The following is an 18,507-nucleotide window of genomic DNA, read 5'->3' on the forward strand; positions in this document are numbered from 1 at the left end:
TCTTTGGTTATGCAGACCGATTGTTGCAGCAGCTGTCCGGTTGGCTGGTTTCAGACGATCTTGCAGGTGAAGATACTGGATGTGGAAGTCTTGGGCTGGTGTGGTTACACGTGGTCTTCGTTTGTGAGGCCGGTTGGATGTACTGCCAAATTCTCTGAAATGCCTTTGGAGACGGCTTATGGTAGAGAAATGAACATTCAATTCACGGGTAACAGCTCTGGTGGACATCCCTGCAGTCAGCATGCCAATTGCATGCTCCCTCAAAACTTGCGACATCTGTGGCATTGTGCTGTGTGATAAAACTGCACATTTTAGAGTGGCCTTTTATTGTGGCCAGCCTAAGGCACACCTGTGCAATAATCATGCTGTCTAATCAGCATCTTGATATGCCACACTTGTGAGGTGGATGGATTATCTCGGCAAAGGAGAAGTGCTCACTAACACAGATTTAGACAGATTTGTGAACAATATTTTAGAGAAATAGGCCTTTTGTGTACATAGAAAAAGTCTTAGATCTTTGAGTTCAGCTCATGACAAATGGGGGCAAAAACAAAAGTGTTGCGTTTATAATGTTGTTCAGTGTAATTATGTAGGGCTGGAAAATCTCCCATCTGTCTTGGTTTTGATTTATATCATTCATACAACCTAAAACGCCATAGATATTTGAGAAAAGAAACGACCCAGATATATTGTACTAACCGTTTTTTAATGGGATTTTATGGATGAACACTTTGCTCTGGTTGATGAGGGAGTGAAATTCAGTGCCACAAACCCGCAATTCCGATTCATCCGATCTAATTTCATATAATAGAGACTAGAGCATAGCTGAGTGAATATTTGAACAAACAAAGTGGAAATCCTGTCTCCAACATGTGGAAGTGAAATAGGTTAATTCAGCGAGCTTATCAAAAATAATTATATAAATTATTTGTGGATATGAGGGACAAGTAGAATATTCAATTTTTTAAAAACAGAACCACCAACTCTGTGACTTCTTTCTCTTTGCCTTCCATATTGTTAATGTATTGTCTGGAGGTGCGGCACGACTCGGCTTGCATTAATCAGTTATAAGCACACATCGTAATTGTATTTTACATCCTCACATTTCACTCCTTGTTCCAGTAAATTTCAGTGTGCAGACATGGCAATTACTGCGACATTCCTGAACCTCAGCATTCACATCGCTAATGAGGACTCGGGGGAGAGAGAAAAAGACGAAGAGTGAGGACAGAAAGAGAGAGGCAGAGAAAGCCGTCTGTCTGTGTGTGTGTGTGTGTGTGTGTGTGTGTGTGTGTGTGTGTGCAACTCAATCAGTTTTGCAAGGCTCATAATCAAGCATCCCATTCACACCAACTGAAGGTGTCATACTGCATGTGCCTCAGCTGTCACCACAGAGACGACTGCCACCTCCCCCCGGCCCTCCAACGAACCTCATCTCCTAGACAGTTACGCTGAAACACCTTTCTTAACATGCCACGTATAACAATTGTACTTTATATAGCAGGCTGATTCTATAGCTTAAGCAGCCATGCATTAAGCAGGTCGATGACCAATTAATTAAACAAAGAAACTGATCACCCTGTACTAACCCTAAAATGCATAGCTCAATTTTCTCATCTTGAATAATATATACATATATGTGGGTCAAAATGGTCTGGGATAAAATATGATACATTTACTTTATAGCACTGCTTGTTTTGCCATTGAAATGGTAATTTAATGATTTAGACTGTAGTTTGTGGGTCATATTTTGCCTGGGGACCAAAATGTCTTAATTAACATACTAAATATGTTGTTTCAAACCTGTAACTTTCCTGTAACTGTGGTACACAAAAGAATATATTTTAAAGGATGTTTTTACTTTTTTGGCCATACAATGAAAGTCAGTGGAGTCCAAAACAACATCTGACCCCATTGAATTTCATTGTTTCATGAAAAGAAAAGAAAAGAAAAGTATTGTAAAAGACACAGTATTGGCAAAAAAAGAAGGTGTTACAATACTGGATAAATCATAAAGACATACTTTTGTTTCTTTTTGCACATTTTGTATATACTATGGACTTTCTATATATTCTATAGATCATGTGGTCTAACAGTTTTCATATTATTTATCCATATATACTCTGTGTGTGTGAAAGAAAAGTATTGTAAAAAGACACAGTATTGGCAAAAAAAGAAGGTGTTACAATACTGGATAAATCATAAAGACATACTTTTGTTTCTTTTTGCACATTTTGTATATACTATGGACTTTCTATATATTCTATAGATCATGTGGTCTAACAGTTTTCATATTATTTATCCATATATACTCTGTGTGTGTGTATATATATATATACATCCATATATATATACATGAATCCAAAAACTGAAAGAAACACTGGCCATTACTCTGTTCCTCCCTAGCCATAGGCTTACTGCAACACGTTGACCCATTTAAGTCCAGATACCTTGCTGTAGTGAGGAATAATATGATTTGTTCAAGGTTACCTCTTTCTTTGTCCTTCCTCGCAGATGGGTAGACGTGAATATGTTGTTCTGGCACCAGTGGCGAGCCGTCTATATAAATGAAATTAACTCTGTTAGTCCCTCAGATTCAGTCTGCATTTAGCTGAACTCCTTCTCTCCCTCATTAACTTTGGGAAGAGTAGTGTACAGGAAATGTCAGATGCCGTCTGGTACTTTTCCATCAGGGGACAGTCAGACGCAGGTGAGGTTTAACACATCTGAGATGTATAAGGGCTAGATGTTCAGCTGATAGTACATTTCACGAACTATGTACTCACTGAGTTATTCATGGGGACAGTTGATTTATTTTCCCCCTAGTCTGAAGGAAATTGGGATATTTGCCTTATGTGTAACTTTTTTATTTTATTTGATCTGTCATACTGCATGTGCCTCAGCTGTCACCACAGAGACGACTGCCACCTCCCCCCGGCCCTCCAACGAACCTCATCTCCTAGACAGTTACGCTGAAACACCTTTCTTAACATGCCACGTATAACAATTGTACTTTATATAGCAGGCTGATTCTATAGCTTAAGCAGCCATGCATTAAGCAGGTCGATGACCAATTAATTAAACAAAGAAACTGATCACCCTGTACTAACCCTAAAATGCATAGCTCAATTTTCTCATCTTGAATAATATATACATATATGTGGGTCAAAATGGTCTGGGATAAAATATGATACATTTACTTTATAGCACTGCTTGTTTTGCCATTGAAATGGTAATTTAATGATTTAGACTGTAGTTTGTGGGTCAGATTTTGCCTGGGGACCAAAATGTCTTAATTAACATACTAAATATGTTGTTTCAAACCTGTAACTTTCCTGTAACTGTGGTACACAAAAGAATATATTTTAAAGGATGTTTTTACTTTTTTGGCCATACAATGAAAGTCAGTGGAGTCCAAAACAACATCTGACCCCATTGAATTTCATTGTAAATAAATAAAATAAATACACATTTTGTGTTTCATGAAAAGAAAAGAAAAGAAAAGTATTGTAAAAGACACAGTATTGGCAAAAAAAGAAGGTGTTACAATACTACAATAAATCATAAAGACATACTTTTGTTTCTTTTTGCACATTTTGTATATACTATGGACTTTCTATATATTCTATAGATCATGTGGTCTAACAGTTTTCATATTATTTATCCATATATACTCTGTGTGTGTGTATATATATATATACATCCATATATATATACATGAATCCAAAAACTGAAAGAAACACTGGCCATTACTCTGTTCCTCCCTAGCCATAGGCTTACTGCAACACGTTGACCCATTTAAGTCCAGATACCTTGCTGTAGTGAGGAATAATATGATTTGTTCAAGGTTACCTCTTTCTTTGTCCTTCCTCGCAGATGGGTAGACGTGAATATGTTGTTCTGGCACCAGTGGCGAGCCGTCTATATAAATGAAATTAACTCTGTTAGTCCCTCAGAGTCAGTCTGCATTTAGCTGAACTCCCTCTCTCCCTCATTAACTTTGGGAAGAGTAGTGTACAGGAAATGTCAGATGCCGTCTGGTACTTTTCCATCAGGGGACAGTCAGACGCAGGTGAGGTTTAACACATCTGAGATGTATAAGGGCTAGATGTTCAGCTGATAGTACATTTCACGAACTATGTACTCACTGAGTTATTCATGGGGACAGTTGATTTATTTTCCCCCTAGTCTGAAGGAAATTGGGATATTTGCCTTATGTGTAACTTTTTTATTTTATTTGATCTGATCCAATCCAATCTAAGATGGTGACCAGTTAATGATCAGCCTACTTTGTTACAAAACCAGTTACTTTGTTACAAAACACTCCTAGCAGCTTAAGCTTGTCATTTTATATTGTAGAAATATAGTATTGTGAAGAGATCTTTCTGGATGCAGCCACTTGGTGTATTGGTCTATTTTAGTCTATTAAGATCTATTTTGTCTTGTTTTTTTTTCTCTTCAAATTAAACTTCTAAAAAGGCATATAAATGTCTGTAATGTACTGTATTATTTTCTTGATGTGAAATGCTACCTCTTAGATGTGTGTAAATGCCAGTGGTGTCCGGAAGTCTAACTCTTTCCCACCCCCAGTCTCAACCACTCCTCATTGTTCCCTAGTGCCTCCCCTCTTCTCTCAATTATTGATTCCTGTTGTCTGGTGCTGATGAGAATAGATCTGTTGTGTCCCATGGGGTCCCGCAGTGTCATCTGACTCAGTGGGATTTCTGTCAATTTGGGCTTTTTTTTGCAGGGGTGGGGATCACCGATCGATACAGGGGCTGGTGCACAGTCCACAGAGGGGTTGGTGTCCAAAACTAGGTCTTTCAGATGACCTCTGAGAGCAAAGTATGTTTTGTTGTTTTGTTTTGTCTGTTTTTACTTTTTGATAGTTTTTTTCCCTCTTTGTTCTGATTTGTTTTGATTGTTCCTTGTTTATTTGTTTTTGTTTTGTTTTGATGGTTTGATTTTATTTGTTTTTTTTTCTTTCTTGTTTTGCTTTTTTGATGGTTTAATTTTGTTTTGTTTTATGATTGTTCTGCTTTTATTTGTTTTGTTTTATTTATTCATTTTTTTGTTAGATTTTGCTTTGTTTTATTGTGTTGCTTTATTATTTTGCTATTTTTTCAATTATTAAAAAAACCTTGATCCTTTCATGTATAAGGCAACGATTTTAGTTAAATGTTATACACAAAAAAACATAAAACAATATACGTTACATAGCTGCAATCGCTTCATTGGCTGTTACATGTGATTGTGTGATTGCAAACATTGCCTGATCATCCTCCCTCCTGGGTGCGCAGCTGTCACATCCTGTTTGAAATTGAAAGCGTAATCTAAAATTGATGTGTAGGAAGCACATTAAAATCTACTGAACTACTTTTTACTGTTAAACATTTGAGCAAAATGCATGCCATAACTATGCAAAGGGCTTCTATATATACACTTGTCCTTGGAGATTTTTATGCTGTAAATGTGCACTCCAAAACTAGGTCTTTCAGATGACCTCTGAGAGCAAAGTATGTTTTGTTGTTTTGTTTTGTCTGTTTTTACTTTTTGATAGTTTTTTTTCCCTCTTTGTTCTGATTTGTTTTGATTGTTCCTTGTTTATTTGTTTTGTTTTGTTTTGATGGTTTGATTTTATTTGTTTTTTTTTTCTTTCTTGTTTTGCTTTTTTGATGGTTTAATTTTGTTTTGTTTTATGATTGTTCTGCTTTTATTTATTTTGTTTTATTTATTCATTTTTTTTGTTAGATTTTGCTTTGTTTTATTGTGTTGCTTTATTATTTTGCTATTTTTTCAATTATTAAAAAAACCTTGATCCTTTCATGCATAAGGCAACGATTTTAGTTAAATGTTATACACAAAAAAACAAAAAACAATATACGTTACATAGCTGCAATCGCTTCATTGGCTGTTACATGTGATTGTGTGATTGCAAACATTGCCTGATCATCCTCCCTCCTCGGTGCGCAGCTGTCACATCCTGTTTGAAATTGAAAGCGTAATCTAAAATTGATGTGTAGGAAGCACATTAAAATCTACTGAACTACTTTTTACTGTTAAACATTTGAGCAAAATGCATGCCATAACTATGCAAAGGGCTTCTATATATACCCTTGTCCTTGGAGATTTTTATGCTGTAAATGTGCAGTAGGTCATTAAAGGAACACAATTGAGAATGTTGTCTTGTCCCTATGATAGTAGGGGCCCCACTAAGATCTTATATGTTTTTAGGGACATGCCCATCAAAATGTTGTCTTGGGACCTTTTATCAATGGTCCTGTTTACGAATGCATGTACTGTATGCAGAATGTTAATGTGTAAATGGGTGGTTTTCACTGAGTGTTTGTTTACCGTGCAAGTCTGGCATGGAGTAGAGATGACAGCACTTGGTATCACATGCACAGTGTGAAATCTCTGTGTGGGTAGATTTATTTATGAGTGAGATGTGTTCATAATGTTCACACAATTTAACACAGCATCAAATGAGTGAGGTTTCACTTTGCTTGGCTTTTGTCTTTTTGAAACTCATTTGTGTATTTCTTTGTGGATATTCGTTTTTAATTTGCTAGAGTTTTCCTTATCATACTCATACTCAAGTGTTTGCTGGTCCTCCGGGATCCTTATTTAGGATGTGAGAATATAACAGGCCCTGTGTTGTGTTGTTCTCAGGTGAATATGTGGACAGGCAGCTGTGCCGGGACGCCATTCTTCCCATGCCTATGCTGTGTGAGGTGCCCTGCCCCAAAGACTGTGTGCTCAGTCCCTGGACTTCATGGTCTCTGTGCTCCAATACTTGCTCAGGGAAGAACTCAGAGGGCAAGCAGACCAGATCACGCTCCATTCTGGCCTACAACGCTGGGGACGGTAGGGTTTTTACTAATATCAAACCACTCTTATACTCCTTTTCCACCAAAATGATGTGGATTGAGCTGGTGTTTGGGCAGAGGATCTTCAAACCTGGATTTCCACTGAGCTGAACAATGATGTACCTTACTATGTTGCTGCATAGCCTGCTCTCAAACAAACAGTATAAAGTCTTGTTTATTAATCTTATGAGTATCAAAGACCTTTTGTAACATCTGAAGCAATTTAATCACATTTTTTTTATTTTTTTTTATATATTCACCTTTTGTATTAACAGTGAGAAGTTAAAATGAATAAATTATAATAATATTCATAATTCATAATATTCAATTCAAAAACATATAATATTCATCAATAATATATTACGGACAGTGAAAATAAAGTGTCTGGAGTTCATGAGTCTGAGAACATATACTATCATTCAAAACTGGGATTAGTATGAGTTTTTTTAAAGTTTTTTTTTCTTTTTATTCTAATATGCAGATTTTATGCTCAAGAAACATTTGTATTATTAATCTTAAAAACAGCATTTATTTGAAATATCTGGAGTTTTACTGAGAATATGTTTAACATTCAAAGTAATTATATTCAGAGATTTTATAAGCAGGTAGCAGGAGCTGCAGTCATTTTTTTTCAGCCTGAATCCAAAGTTGTTGTTTTTTTTTGTGGTTCATTAAGGCATTGCATTACTTGATGCCCTGTGTGTATCATATGCTTTCTTTTCCTCAGAGCATTATGCTGCTAAAAGTATTTAGCATTATAGCCCTTAATCCAAAACTAGACTCTCCAAAGATTCCTGTTTTTTTTTTTATAGATATAATGAGTTACCACCTTTTTTCTGGATTTGTATGTTAGACTTGATGTTCAAGTAGACATGAGCAGATTGCCGAACATCTTACCGCACTTGCCCCCCTTATGTTAGATTAACATTCTTCCATGTGCAGATTTGTAAAAAACAAAATCACAAGGTAATGAAGGTCTCTGAGCGTTAAGTGATTCAAACCTTAGGTGAGCTCAGGCTGTAAGTGTGTATCTGATGTGTAATAGACTGTTGGATAAGTGGTTGCTTTGGGCTAAAACCTCTTCCTTCCCTCCACCGCTCACCCACCAGAAATCCATTTCCACAAATATGCAGCTTGAGGGAACAGGTCTTGCACTGCTGACTGAGAGCAAATCGGCTTGGTTTGCTTTAACATCACATCATTTTACAGTCACGCTAGTGCCAGAATCAAAGGTAGTATGTTCAGTACATCTGTGGAGTGCGGTTGCTTTATATATTACAGTTTTAGCACCAATGTGTGACCACATATGCGCAATGAGATGCTTTCTGCCCTGTGGCAAATTGTGCTACGTGCTGCTGTGCTCAGATTATTAGCCTTCAAGCGATTCAGGAGACGGTGGACCAAATTGATGACAAGCGTCTGAGAAAGCAGGTGTGTGCTGACAGTAGCACGGAGTTTGGTAGATCATGTTCTGCTCACCATCTGCCTGTGTTAGGTGATGGAGACAATAGCGTGACGCATTGGTCATTTGCAATCCCACTCCAATTGCCTCATTTTAGTCTATTGAGTTTGTAGGCAGTGAGGGCCTCATAGAACAGAGGCTTTCAAACTGTGGTCACATAATGAAAATTTAAAAGAGAGGGGGGGAGAAGATTTGACAAAACTTTAATTCAGTTCATGTTATTAATATTAATTGAAGATGTCTGATGTAAATGTAACAAATTTACTGAATTTGATATTATTTCAACTAGTTTTTTTAAGACAATATGAAATTAATCATGATTATTTTATTCAGTTGACAGCCCAGTTTTTAATAGTAAGAAATGGGTGAATTGTAAAACAATATTAAACTGTTTTGGAGCAATATTTACTGTGGAAAGTCCATTACTAATTAATTAGCATTAAAATTCAAATGTTTTTACGTTATTTATAAGTTGTTTTTATATATCCACAAACATATTAAGCAGTACAACTATTTTAAACATTGATAATAATAATAAGTTTCTTGAGAACCATTAGGTCTTCTTGAGAACCTCATTTCTGAAGGATCATGTGACACTGAAGACTGGAGTACTGATTGCTGAAAATTCAGCTTTGCATCACAGGAATAAATTACATTTTTAATATATTAAGATAGAAAACAGGTGTTTTCAATTCTAATAATATTTCACAATATTAATTGGTGTGAGTAAGATACTTCTTTCAAAAGCATAAAAATCTAAATCTAACCAACCCAAAGATTTTGAATAATAGTTTACCTCTAATATGGGAAATAATTAAATGGTTAAGTGGCTAGAGCTGCTTTATATTCCTTATATTCCTTCCTTTAAATTCCTTGTCTGTCTAATATAAATGTATGCAATTTACAAAAAAATCTTATTTGTGATTTCATTGCTGCAAATTTTATCAGTTATAACTTTTGATGGTTGCAACCTCTACTTGCATAATGATGTTGAATCAAACTTTGGATTTAAAATTTTAGTCTCATAAGACTTATTCTTTGGCAGGTTGTGATGTAGTAACGTAACTTGCAATTACATCATCATTCAATTCTCAAGTCCTTCATTGCGACTGTTCAGTTTACAGATCTCCAGACTGAGCACCAGCATCATTTCAGTGGTAAACCAGTCAATGGACCCTTGTTCAGGGCCCTGGAAAACTTCTTTCACTATTGTCATCCCAGGGTATATAAAAAGGATACAATCTTAATGGATTGTTAAAATATTTATGATTTTACATTTTAATGCATGGTCCGATATGTAACACATATTTGCTCTTTCTAAGTGGAGGGCTTAACAATTTCAAATACACCGGTTCTTGAGGATGTCATGCAGACATCACTATGTCCTACAGTAAGAGAAGTTTAACACTAAATGTGGATGTCGGGAGCCGCAGTATGAACTGCAGCTCTTAATGGTGCAAAGATGGACCAAGAACATGCAATTACTCTGAGCTGTGCACAGACTTACTTTTGTAATTGTACAAAGGATTAGGAGTCACAGGTCAATAAATAACCAGAGGGAGTGTTAATCCCCATTTGAAACAATGTGATTCTGGTGCAGCTTTTTGAAGCTCTGGTAATGCATTGCCCTGGCATGCCCTGAACCACTATGAGATGCTTTAGAAGTAAAATAACCCTCCTTGTATAACTGTAAAGAATTTTTTCTCGCTTTCAGGGCCATTACTGTGGCTGTGCTGCTCACGGCAAGTGTTTTTTAATGGTTCTCACATGTCTAATGAAGTGTGTGATAATAGTCGATAACCTTTTTATAAATTAGATGCTGAAGGACTGTGTGCTTCATTGCTACAAAGGATGAGTCAATTATTCATTATTTTTGGTGCTCTTGAACAAGGAGCACTGCTTGATACATGGTTTGTCCATTTTTCTCATTCACCGGTTTGCCATTTTCTCATTGATCGGTGTGCAGTTGTTAATGTGCACCATTGAGATAATGGCTGACCACTCCATGGGGGACTCTGGTGCTTTACATGTGACTGCAGATTGTAATGAAAACCAAGCAAAGTAAATCTAGAAGCTCTTATTCTAACAGTCATGGTTATAGTAGCCTCATGCATTACACTCTTCTCATATTTCATCATATATATATATATAATTTTATTTTTTCTGTATTGGGGGTGTGGGGGAGGAGTTTGGTGAACTTATTTGAATGAATGTGTATGGTCTTGTTTGAATCCGCATAATTCGTCAAACTCACATTGTGCAGTATTTCTAGATGTTATATGTAGTCTACTTCTCTACAATTATATTAAGGTAGTCATTTAAAAGAATAATTCAGCCAAAAATGAACATTTGCAGAAAATGTATTCACCCTAAAGGGATAGTTCACCTTCAGTTGCTGGTCCCCATTGACTTCCATAGTATGGGAAACAGCAACTGAAGGTGAACTATCCCTTAAGGCCATTTAAGATGTAAAATATTTAGTTTCTTCATTAAAACAGATCTGGAGAAATTTGGCGTTAAATCACTTGCTCACCAATCCTCTGCAGTAAATGGGTGCCGTCAGAACAAGAGTCTAAACAGCTGATAAAAACATAACAATAATACCACAAGTAATCCACACATATCCAGTCTATCAATTAATGTCTTGTGAAGTGAAAAGCTGCATGTTTGTAAGAAACAATTCCATCAAGACAATTTTAACTTTAAAGGGGTCATATGATGCAATTTCAATTTGTCCTTTCTCTTTGGAGTGTTACAAGCTATTTTTTTTTTGTTGTTTGTTGGAGCAGATATTGAAGCAGGTTATGTATTCTGTTTATTAAACTCAATCTTGAGGTCTGGCACTTGATTTTATTGACAGATAGAGACTTTAAGTCGATGAGTTCTCAGCCGGTAGTTTTAAGTATCTGAATTTGGTCTTTCCTCGAAGGCGTCTACTTGGAAATAAATTATCTGTTTATTTATTCAGTTTAATAGTGGCATTATTCTGTCAGTGGCTGTGGAAACAGGGTGTGTAGCTCAGGGACCCCATGCTGGCAATGGAAATGAGTCTAGCTTTTTTCCTGGGGTTATTCATGTGCTTTACCCACTGATCTACACATTCATATACACACATGACCTGCATGCTGATCGTTATCGGATTTCATGTGAAAGAAGCAAGCATATCGGAATGATGCAGGGATAGAGAGAGGAAGGAGAAAGAAGTATAGTATATGAAGAGACATATAATGAAGATGAAAATGTTATATGTGAGGGTGAAATCACATTTACATTCTGCTGTTTATGTATGCATTATTGTGTAAAATATTTTTTTCTTCATCATTAAGCCTGCGTTTATTTGATAAAAAATACAGTAAAGTATTGTGAAATATGACCATTTAAAATAATAAATTAAAAATTAAAAATATTTTAAAATGTAATTTATTCTTGCCGATGGCAAAGCTTGAATTTTCAGCAGCCATTACTCCAGTCTTCAGTGTCACATGATCCTTCAGAAATCATTAATATGCTGATTTGCTGCTCAAATAATATTGCTTATTATTATCAATGTTGTGCTGCTTAATATTTTTGTGAAAACAACAATACATTTTTTGATTAATAGAAACTTCAAAATAAAACCTTTGATATAAAAATATTTTGGAAAATTATAATTGTCTTTACTGTCATTTGATCAATTTAATGCATCCTTGATAAATAAAATGATTAATTAAAATAATTAAAAAAAATTATACTGACCCCAAACATTTGACTGGTAGCATACATACATTTTAATTGATTAATTAGTATTTTTTATTAAACATTTTTTTTCAATATTATCAGCACAGCAAGTTAAGTGAGATGATATTAAATAACAAAAAATTGTTTTTTCTGAATGTCTTAGTATTTGGTTTGTTTCCCTTTAGCTTTAAGCTTCAGGAAAATCTGAGCATCTGTACATGCTGTTTTACTGTTTTTATATGCAGGTGTCCAGAGAGTCTACGTCCAGATACTGTAAGACCATGTCTTTTGCCCTGCAAGAGAGACTGCATTGTCACTCCGTACAGTGATTGGACACCCTGCCCTTCCACCTGCCAGACAGGTACTTTTTAATATACAATTATGGCCGGGACACACCAAGCCGACTTCAAAGAACTAGTGGCAACGAAAGCCGATGGTGTTGTCGCCTCACGTCTGCAGCGTCGGACCAAAAAGCTGCGCTCGAACAGACCGCACAGACTACAGCCGACGGCAAACTAACACGTGCGTTCTGCGCATGCGTGAGAGGAATTAACTGTCCATATCAGCAGCTATCAATAGTACATATTCGTCATTCAAAAGGAGAAACCAAAACAAAGATATACGAGATAAACGCAGATATATGAAACGTAAACAAAGCAGTGCTTGCTTACCATTTTGAATATCAGTACCATTGATAACTTTAATAATTTTAAGCGGCTCATGTTGTTATGAAAACATTTGCGTATTAGAATGATTGGGAAAGAGCACGTAACATTTAAACAGCCTTCTGTCTGTACCGCCTTCATTTACCTGCTTGTGTTCATCACTTTTGCTTTAATTCTTGGGCACTGACTCGTTTGCTAAACTGAACATCCAATCAGAGCTCTCACTCACGCCGACGGTCCCGACCGACGCCGATTCAACATGTTGAATCGGGCAAACTGCCACCGACGTGAGCCCGACGAGAGCCGACAAGTGGAACACACCAAACAAACTAGCCCGACCGTCGCTCGCCATTGGCCCGACGTTGGCCAATGGCCGACCGCCGGCTTGGTGTGTCCCGGCCTTTACATATACTATAAAACTTCTGATGCATCTCTTGAACTAAAGTAAAATAGTTTTTTAAAAAATGTTTCTCAAAGGCTGAAGTTTTATTGACATAAATACATAAAATTAATAAATATTGGTCACTTTCAGCATTCTATCAGGAGTGTTTAGAAACAGTTTCTTTGTTCCCACAATCGCTCTTTATCAACACTATAAAGAGGTTTTGTTGCTTGGCAACTCTGCCTATAGGAACCAGAACAAATATTATAAGAAGCTGCCAATATCTGAGCCATTTGTTATATGAAGCAAATAAGCATTGCATTTCTTGTTAAAACAATTTTTACCAGTGAATATCACACTCCAGTGTTTTTTAAATAAAATATTGACTTATTCAAGTTTCAAGTTTACTTTATTTATATAGCACATTTAAAACACTCCACCATTCGTCAGGACAGTCCTGGAGCACAAGACTGAACAAAGTGCTTCACAGTAAGAAACATCATCATAAAATTTAGTAATACAAAAACTGCAACCAGAAAATTAAAACACAGATAGGAAATACAATAGGCAAGAAAATAATCCTAGGGCTGTTCTGATCTCCACCGGCAAGTCATTCCAAAGACGAAGCCCAATTACTGAGAAGGCACGGTCACCTCTACGCTTGAGTCTGGTATGCGGAATTAAAAGAAGGTTCTGGTCGCAAGATCTTAGGCTTCTCGAGGGGATATACCGATACAGCAATTCGGTAATTTTAAAAAAAGTTAAAAACAAATAATACGATTTTAAAATGTATTCTAAATTGAACAGGCAACCAATGAAGTGCCTTCAAGAGCGGAGTGAAGTGGTCACTTTTTTTCTTTTTTAAAAGGAATCTAGAGGTAGCGTTCTGGACCAATTGAAGATGGGCAATTTGAGTTTTGGATATGTCACAGTTACAAAGAGTTACAATAATCGAGACGCGATGTAAAAACAAATAATACGATTTTAAAATGTATTCTAAATTGAACAGGCAACCAATGAAGTGCCTTCAAGAGCGGAGTGAAGTGGTCACTTTTTTTTCTTTTTTAAAAGGAATCTAGAGGTAGCGTTCTGGACCAATTGAAGATGGGCAATTTGAGTTTTGGATATGTCACAGTTACAAAGAGTTACAATAATCGAGACGCGATGTATTAAAAGCATGAACTGCCATCTCCAAAACCTTGTCCGTGAGAAAGTGTTTAATTTTTGCAAGTGTACGGAGCTGATGAAAATTAGACCCAATCACAGTGGAAATTTGCTTATCGAATTTTAGCGAGTCATCGAAAAGAACACCCAGATTCCATACCTGCGAGGACCTAAAAGCCGATAAAGGTCCTAGGTCAAGATTGAGGGCTTTCATATTTGCTGATGGACCGAAAACGATCACCTCAGTTTTCTCTTCATTTAAAGATAAACATTTTTGAGAGCGCCAGGATTTAAGATCGTCTAAGCAAGATGAGAGAGCAGTCATCGCAAATTTTTTTTTTTTCTTTCTTCCTAAAAGGTAAATAGATGTGCGTGTCGTCGGCATAAAAATGAAATGACACCCCGAGTTTTATGCGAGGACCTAAAAGCCGATAAAGGTCCTAGGTCAAGATTGAGGGCTTTCATATTTGCTGATGGACCGAAAACGTTCACCTCAGTTTTCTCTTCATTTAAAGATAAACATTTTTGAGAGCGCCAGGATTTAAGATCGTCTAAGCAAGATGAGAGAGCAGTCATCGCAAATGGATCATTCTTCCTAAAAGGTAAATAGATGTGCGTGTCGTCGGCATAAAAATGAAATGACACCCCGAGTTTTCCAGTATGCCACAATTCAGATTTAGGTTTGTGCTTGAGAGGCTTTAAAGGAGCGGTTCATTCAAACATTCATTACATGAAGCCAAGCACTATTTAACAGACTCAGATGTTCATCCGCATCCAAGTCCGATAACGGAGAGTCCAGGAGTAAATGAGAACAGGACTTAGCAAAGCATTGACTAAAATTTACACTGAACTGAGGAGAATAAACCCGAGAGAGAGATGGCGCTTTAGTAGAGACATGAGAAAGACTAGGAAGAGACATAGAAAATAAAATAGGCTTGTGATCAGAGAGCATATAATCAGAAACTGTAATATCAGTAAGATCAACCCCATAAGAAAGAACAAGGTCCAGAGTATGACCATGGATATGAGTGGGGCTTTTAACCCACTGTATCAGGTTAAAAGCATCAATTATATTAAGGAATTCCCTCTACAGAGGGTTTGACTGACAACAAACATGAATGTTAAAATCGCCCACCAATAAAAAACGATCAAATTTAGTGACAATGTTACCAATAAAGTCAGTGAATTGCTGTAGAAAATCCTTAACTGAATGTGGAGGACGGTAGATCACCCCTAAGCAGACAGAACCGTTCCAGTCAAGATGGAGAAGTTGAGCTTCGAAACTAGTATAAATATCCACAGGGATGGAGCGACATTGCGCACGATGAAAGTTTTTCATAACAGTCACTAACCCACCCCCTCATCCATTTTGGCGAGGGGAGTTAAAAAATGTGCAGTCAACCGGGACCAGTTCGCCGTCCTTAATCCATGATTAAGTTGTAAACATAAAATCCAAATTGTGTGAAGAGAAGAAGTCATTCAGCAGAAAAGTCTTGATTAAAACCATATTGGGTGGAGGGACAGCACCGGGGGAGCGTGACACTCTGCACAGCGGACGCAGCATACCAGGAGCCACTCCAGTTCTCCGGATATAGGGAACAGGGGAAGAACAGGTCGAAGCCACCGGTGAGCCTGATCCAAGAGACCCCAGACCACGGAGCCGCCATAGAGCGGCTCGAGAAAATGGCTTGAAATACAGCCTGCATGCAGACAGGCTTTCAGCTTGATCGCAAGTCCTCCCGAGACCCTGCGCTTCCTCCATGGGTTGTTAAGAGGCCAGCGGCAAATGCACTCCAGAACGTCTGTTGTAAAACGTTCACACTCCACATCCGACTTCTGAAAGCTAAAAAATGTTGATCGAATGTCGAAAAGAGTCTGGCGATCATAAACCACAATGGTGCCACAGTTTGAATACAAAACAAGCAACCAGACTATCAAATAAGAGAGCAGCAGACGGCATGCCGACACTGGCGCCATCTTTCCATCAAGATCATCAATTTTATTAAAGACCATCTGCTTGACAGTTTCTTCTTCACTGAACACTGAGCAGATTTTCACTTCCCTCATTGATTTTCTTCTTTGTAGTACTTGTTACATTTACAGGAAATTTTTTACTGACTTTTACATTTTTACAAAGAGAACCGATCTCAAAGTTTGTGCTTTGCAAAAGAACAGTGTGAAAACGCTATAAAAAGAACAAATAATCAGATGCGCATATTAATAGATGCCTTCATCCTGTGGAGGACTTCAGTCAGAGTATGAATCACTAAAATGAGTTTATTATAAATAAAAAGCTAAGAATTGTGGCCTTATTATCATTATTTCATTTTTCAATTGTACTTAATATTGAAGTCATTCAACCACAAAGCAGATAGTAGTTGTGATGTAATGCCATTTTCAGAGATATAAAGTGCTTTGGATTGGCTGAAAACCTTGTTAAATGCAGCACAGTCATACAGAGACGTGTGTACTGATTAGATATGTGAGTAGGAATGACGTTTTTGCATTGCAATATTTTGCAATATTTTCTATATTTATTCATGACAGTTTCATATTTTCTGGCCATCCTCTTGTGTATATCCAGGTGGTGCTGTCAAAAAGAAGCAATCAAGGAAGCGCATTATCATTCAGCTTCCAGTTAACGGGGGCCAAGACTGTCCAGAAGTGCTCTTCCAGGAGAAGGAATGTGATGCCTCATCTGCTTGTTCAGGCTACAGGTGAACATAATACCTCTTTTAAATTATAGTACAAAAATTTCATAAAATCAGTCTACACTGAAATTATATAAATTGTAAATGTAATATAATAATAAATGTAATAAAATAATAAAATAAAATATATTAAATGTGTTTGTGTGTGTGTGTGTATATCTATATATCTATACACTATATACACACAGTGTATATGTGATTTCATACAATTTTCTGTATACATAAAATATTATATAGAGCGAGAGAGGCCAGTTTTACATATGTGACCCTGGAGCAGTCTTAAGTCGCTGGGGTATATTTGTAGCAATAGGTTTTTGCATTGCAATATTTTGCAATATTTTCTATATTTATTCATGACAGTTTCATATTTTCTGGCCATCCTCTTGTGTATATCCAGGTGGTGCTGTCAAAAAGAAGCAATCAAGGAAGCGCATTATCATTCAGCTTCCAGTTAACGGGGGCCAAGACTGTCCAGAAGTGCTCTTCCAGGAGAAGGAATGTGATGCCTCATCTGCTTGTTCAGGCTACAGGTGAACATAATACCTCTTTTAAATTATAGTACAAAAATTTCATAAAATCAGTCTACACTGAAATTATATAAATTGTAAATGTAATATAATAATAAATGTAATAAAATAATAAAATAAAATATATTAAATGTGTTTGTGTGTGTGTGTATATCTATATATCTATACACTATATACACACAGTGTATATGTGATTTCATACAATTTTCTGTATACATAATAAATTATTATATAGAGCGAGAGAGGCCAGTTTTACATATGTGACCCTGGAGCAGTCTTAAGTCGCTGGGGTATATTTGTAGCAATAGACACAAATACATTGTATGGGTCAAAATTATTGATTTTTTTTTTATGCCAAAAATCACTAGGATATTAAGTAAAGATCATGTTCCATGAAGATATTTTGTAAATTTCCTACTGTAAATATATTACAACTTAATTTTTTATTAGTAATATGCATTGCTAAGAACTTCATTTGATATATATATATATATATATATAAATTGCTTTTGCACAATAGGTGGAAAACCCACAAGTGGCGCAGGTGTCAGCTTGTGCCCTGGGCCATTCGTCAGGACAGTCCTGGAGCACAAGAGACATGTGGACCAGGACTACAGGCTAGAGGTACAGAAAAACCCTCAACATCAACCTAAAATCACTACTAAGGTGCAAGGTGCAACATCTTTTAATGTCAATAAAATGTAAATTTTGTAGGTGCGTGTAGCAATGTTTCACATTGAAGCTGGGGAGATGGGTAAGCGTGTGGTAAACGCATGAGATTGGTAGTAATTTGATCTGTGACTGAGTGTTACCATCAAAGTGTTGTGTAAGCGCTTCAGGATTTAAATGAAATGTTCTGTAAGAGATTCGGGAAGCTGTCTGAAGCAGTCACAAGTGATATCCTTTGCTCTGACTCTTACCAGTAAACCCTTTCAGGGTTCAAATGCAGGCTATTAGTGTGGTATTTTGAAAAACATATTTGAAAATGAAAGATGAGAGTCTTGTGCTAT

At 36.6% G+C, this 18,507-nt stretch overlaps 1 protein-coding gene across 1 annotated transcript in view; it reads left to right on the plus strand.

Moving 5' to 3' along the window:
• The window catches only part of LOC107555944 (thrombospondin type-1 domain-containing protein 7A-like), a 122,097-nt gene that overhangs the window by 78,262 nt on the left and 25,328 nt on the right, over window positions 1-18,507 (plus strand). Inside the window, exons 7-10 of the mRNA XM_016238905.1 lie at window positions 6,673-6,867; window positions 16,844-16,945; window positions 17,368-17,500; window positions 18,018-18,121. Of these exons, the coding sequence (XP_016094391.1) occupies window positions 6,673-6,867; window positions 16,844-16,945; window positions 17,368-17,500; window positions 18,018-18,121 (534 nt within the window). The remainder of the gene's footprint in view (window positions 1-6,672; window positions 6,868-16,843; window positions 16,946-17,367; window positions 17,501-18,017; window positions 18,122-18,507) is intronic.

The sequence above is a fragment of the Sinocyclocheilus grahami genome, unplaced genomic scaffold (genome assembly GCF_001515645.1).
Source record: "Sinocyclocheilus grahami isolate Dianchi unplaced genomic scaffold, SAMN03320097.WGS_v1.1 scaffold550.1, whole genome shotgun sequence".
NCBI lineage: Eukaryota > Metazoa > Chordata > Actinopteri > Cypriniformes > Cyprinidae > Sinocyclocheilus > Sinocyclocheilus grahami.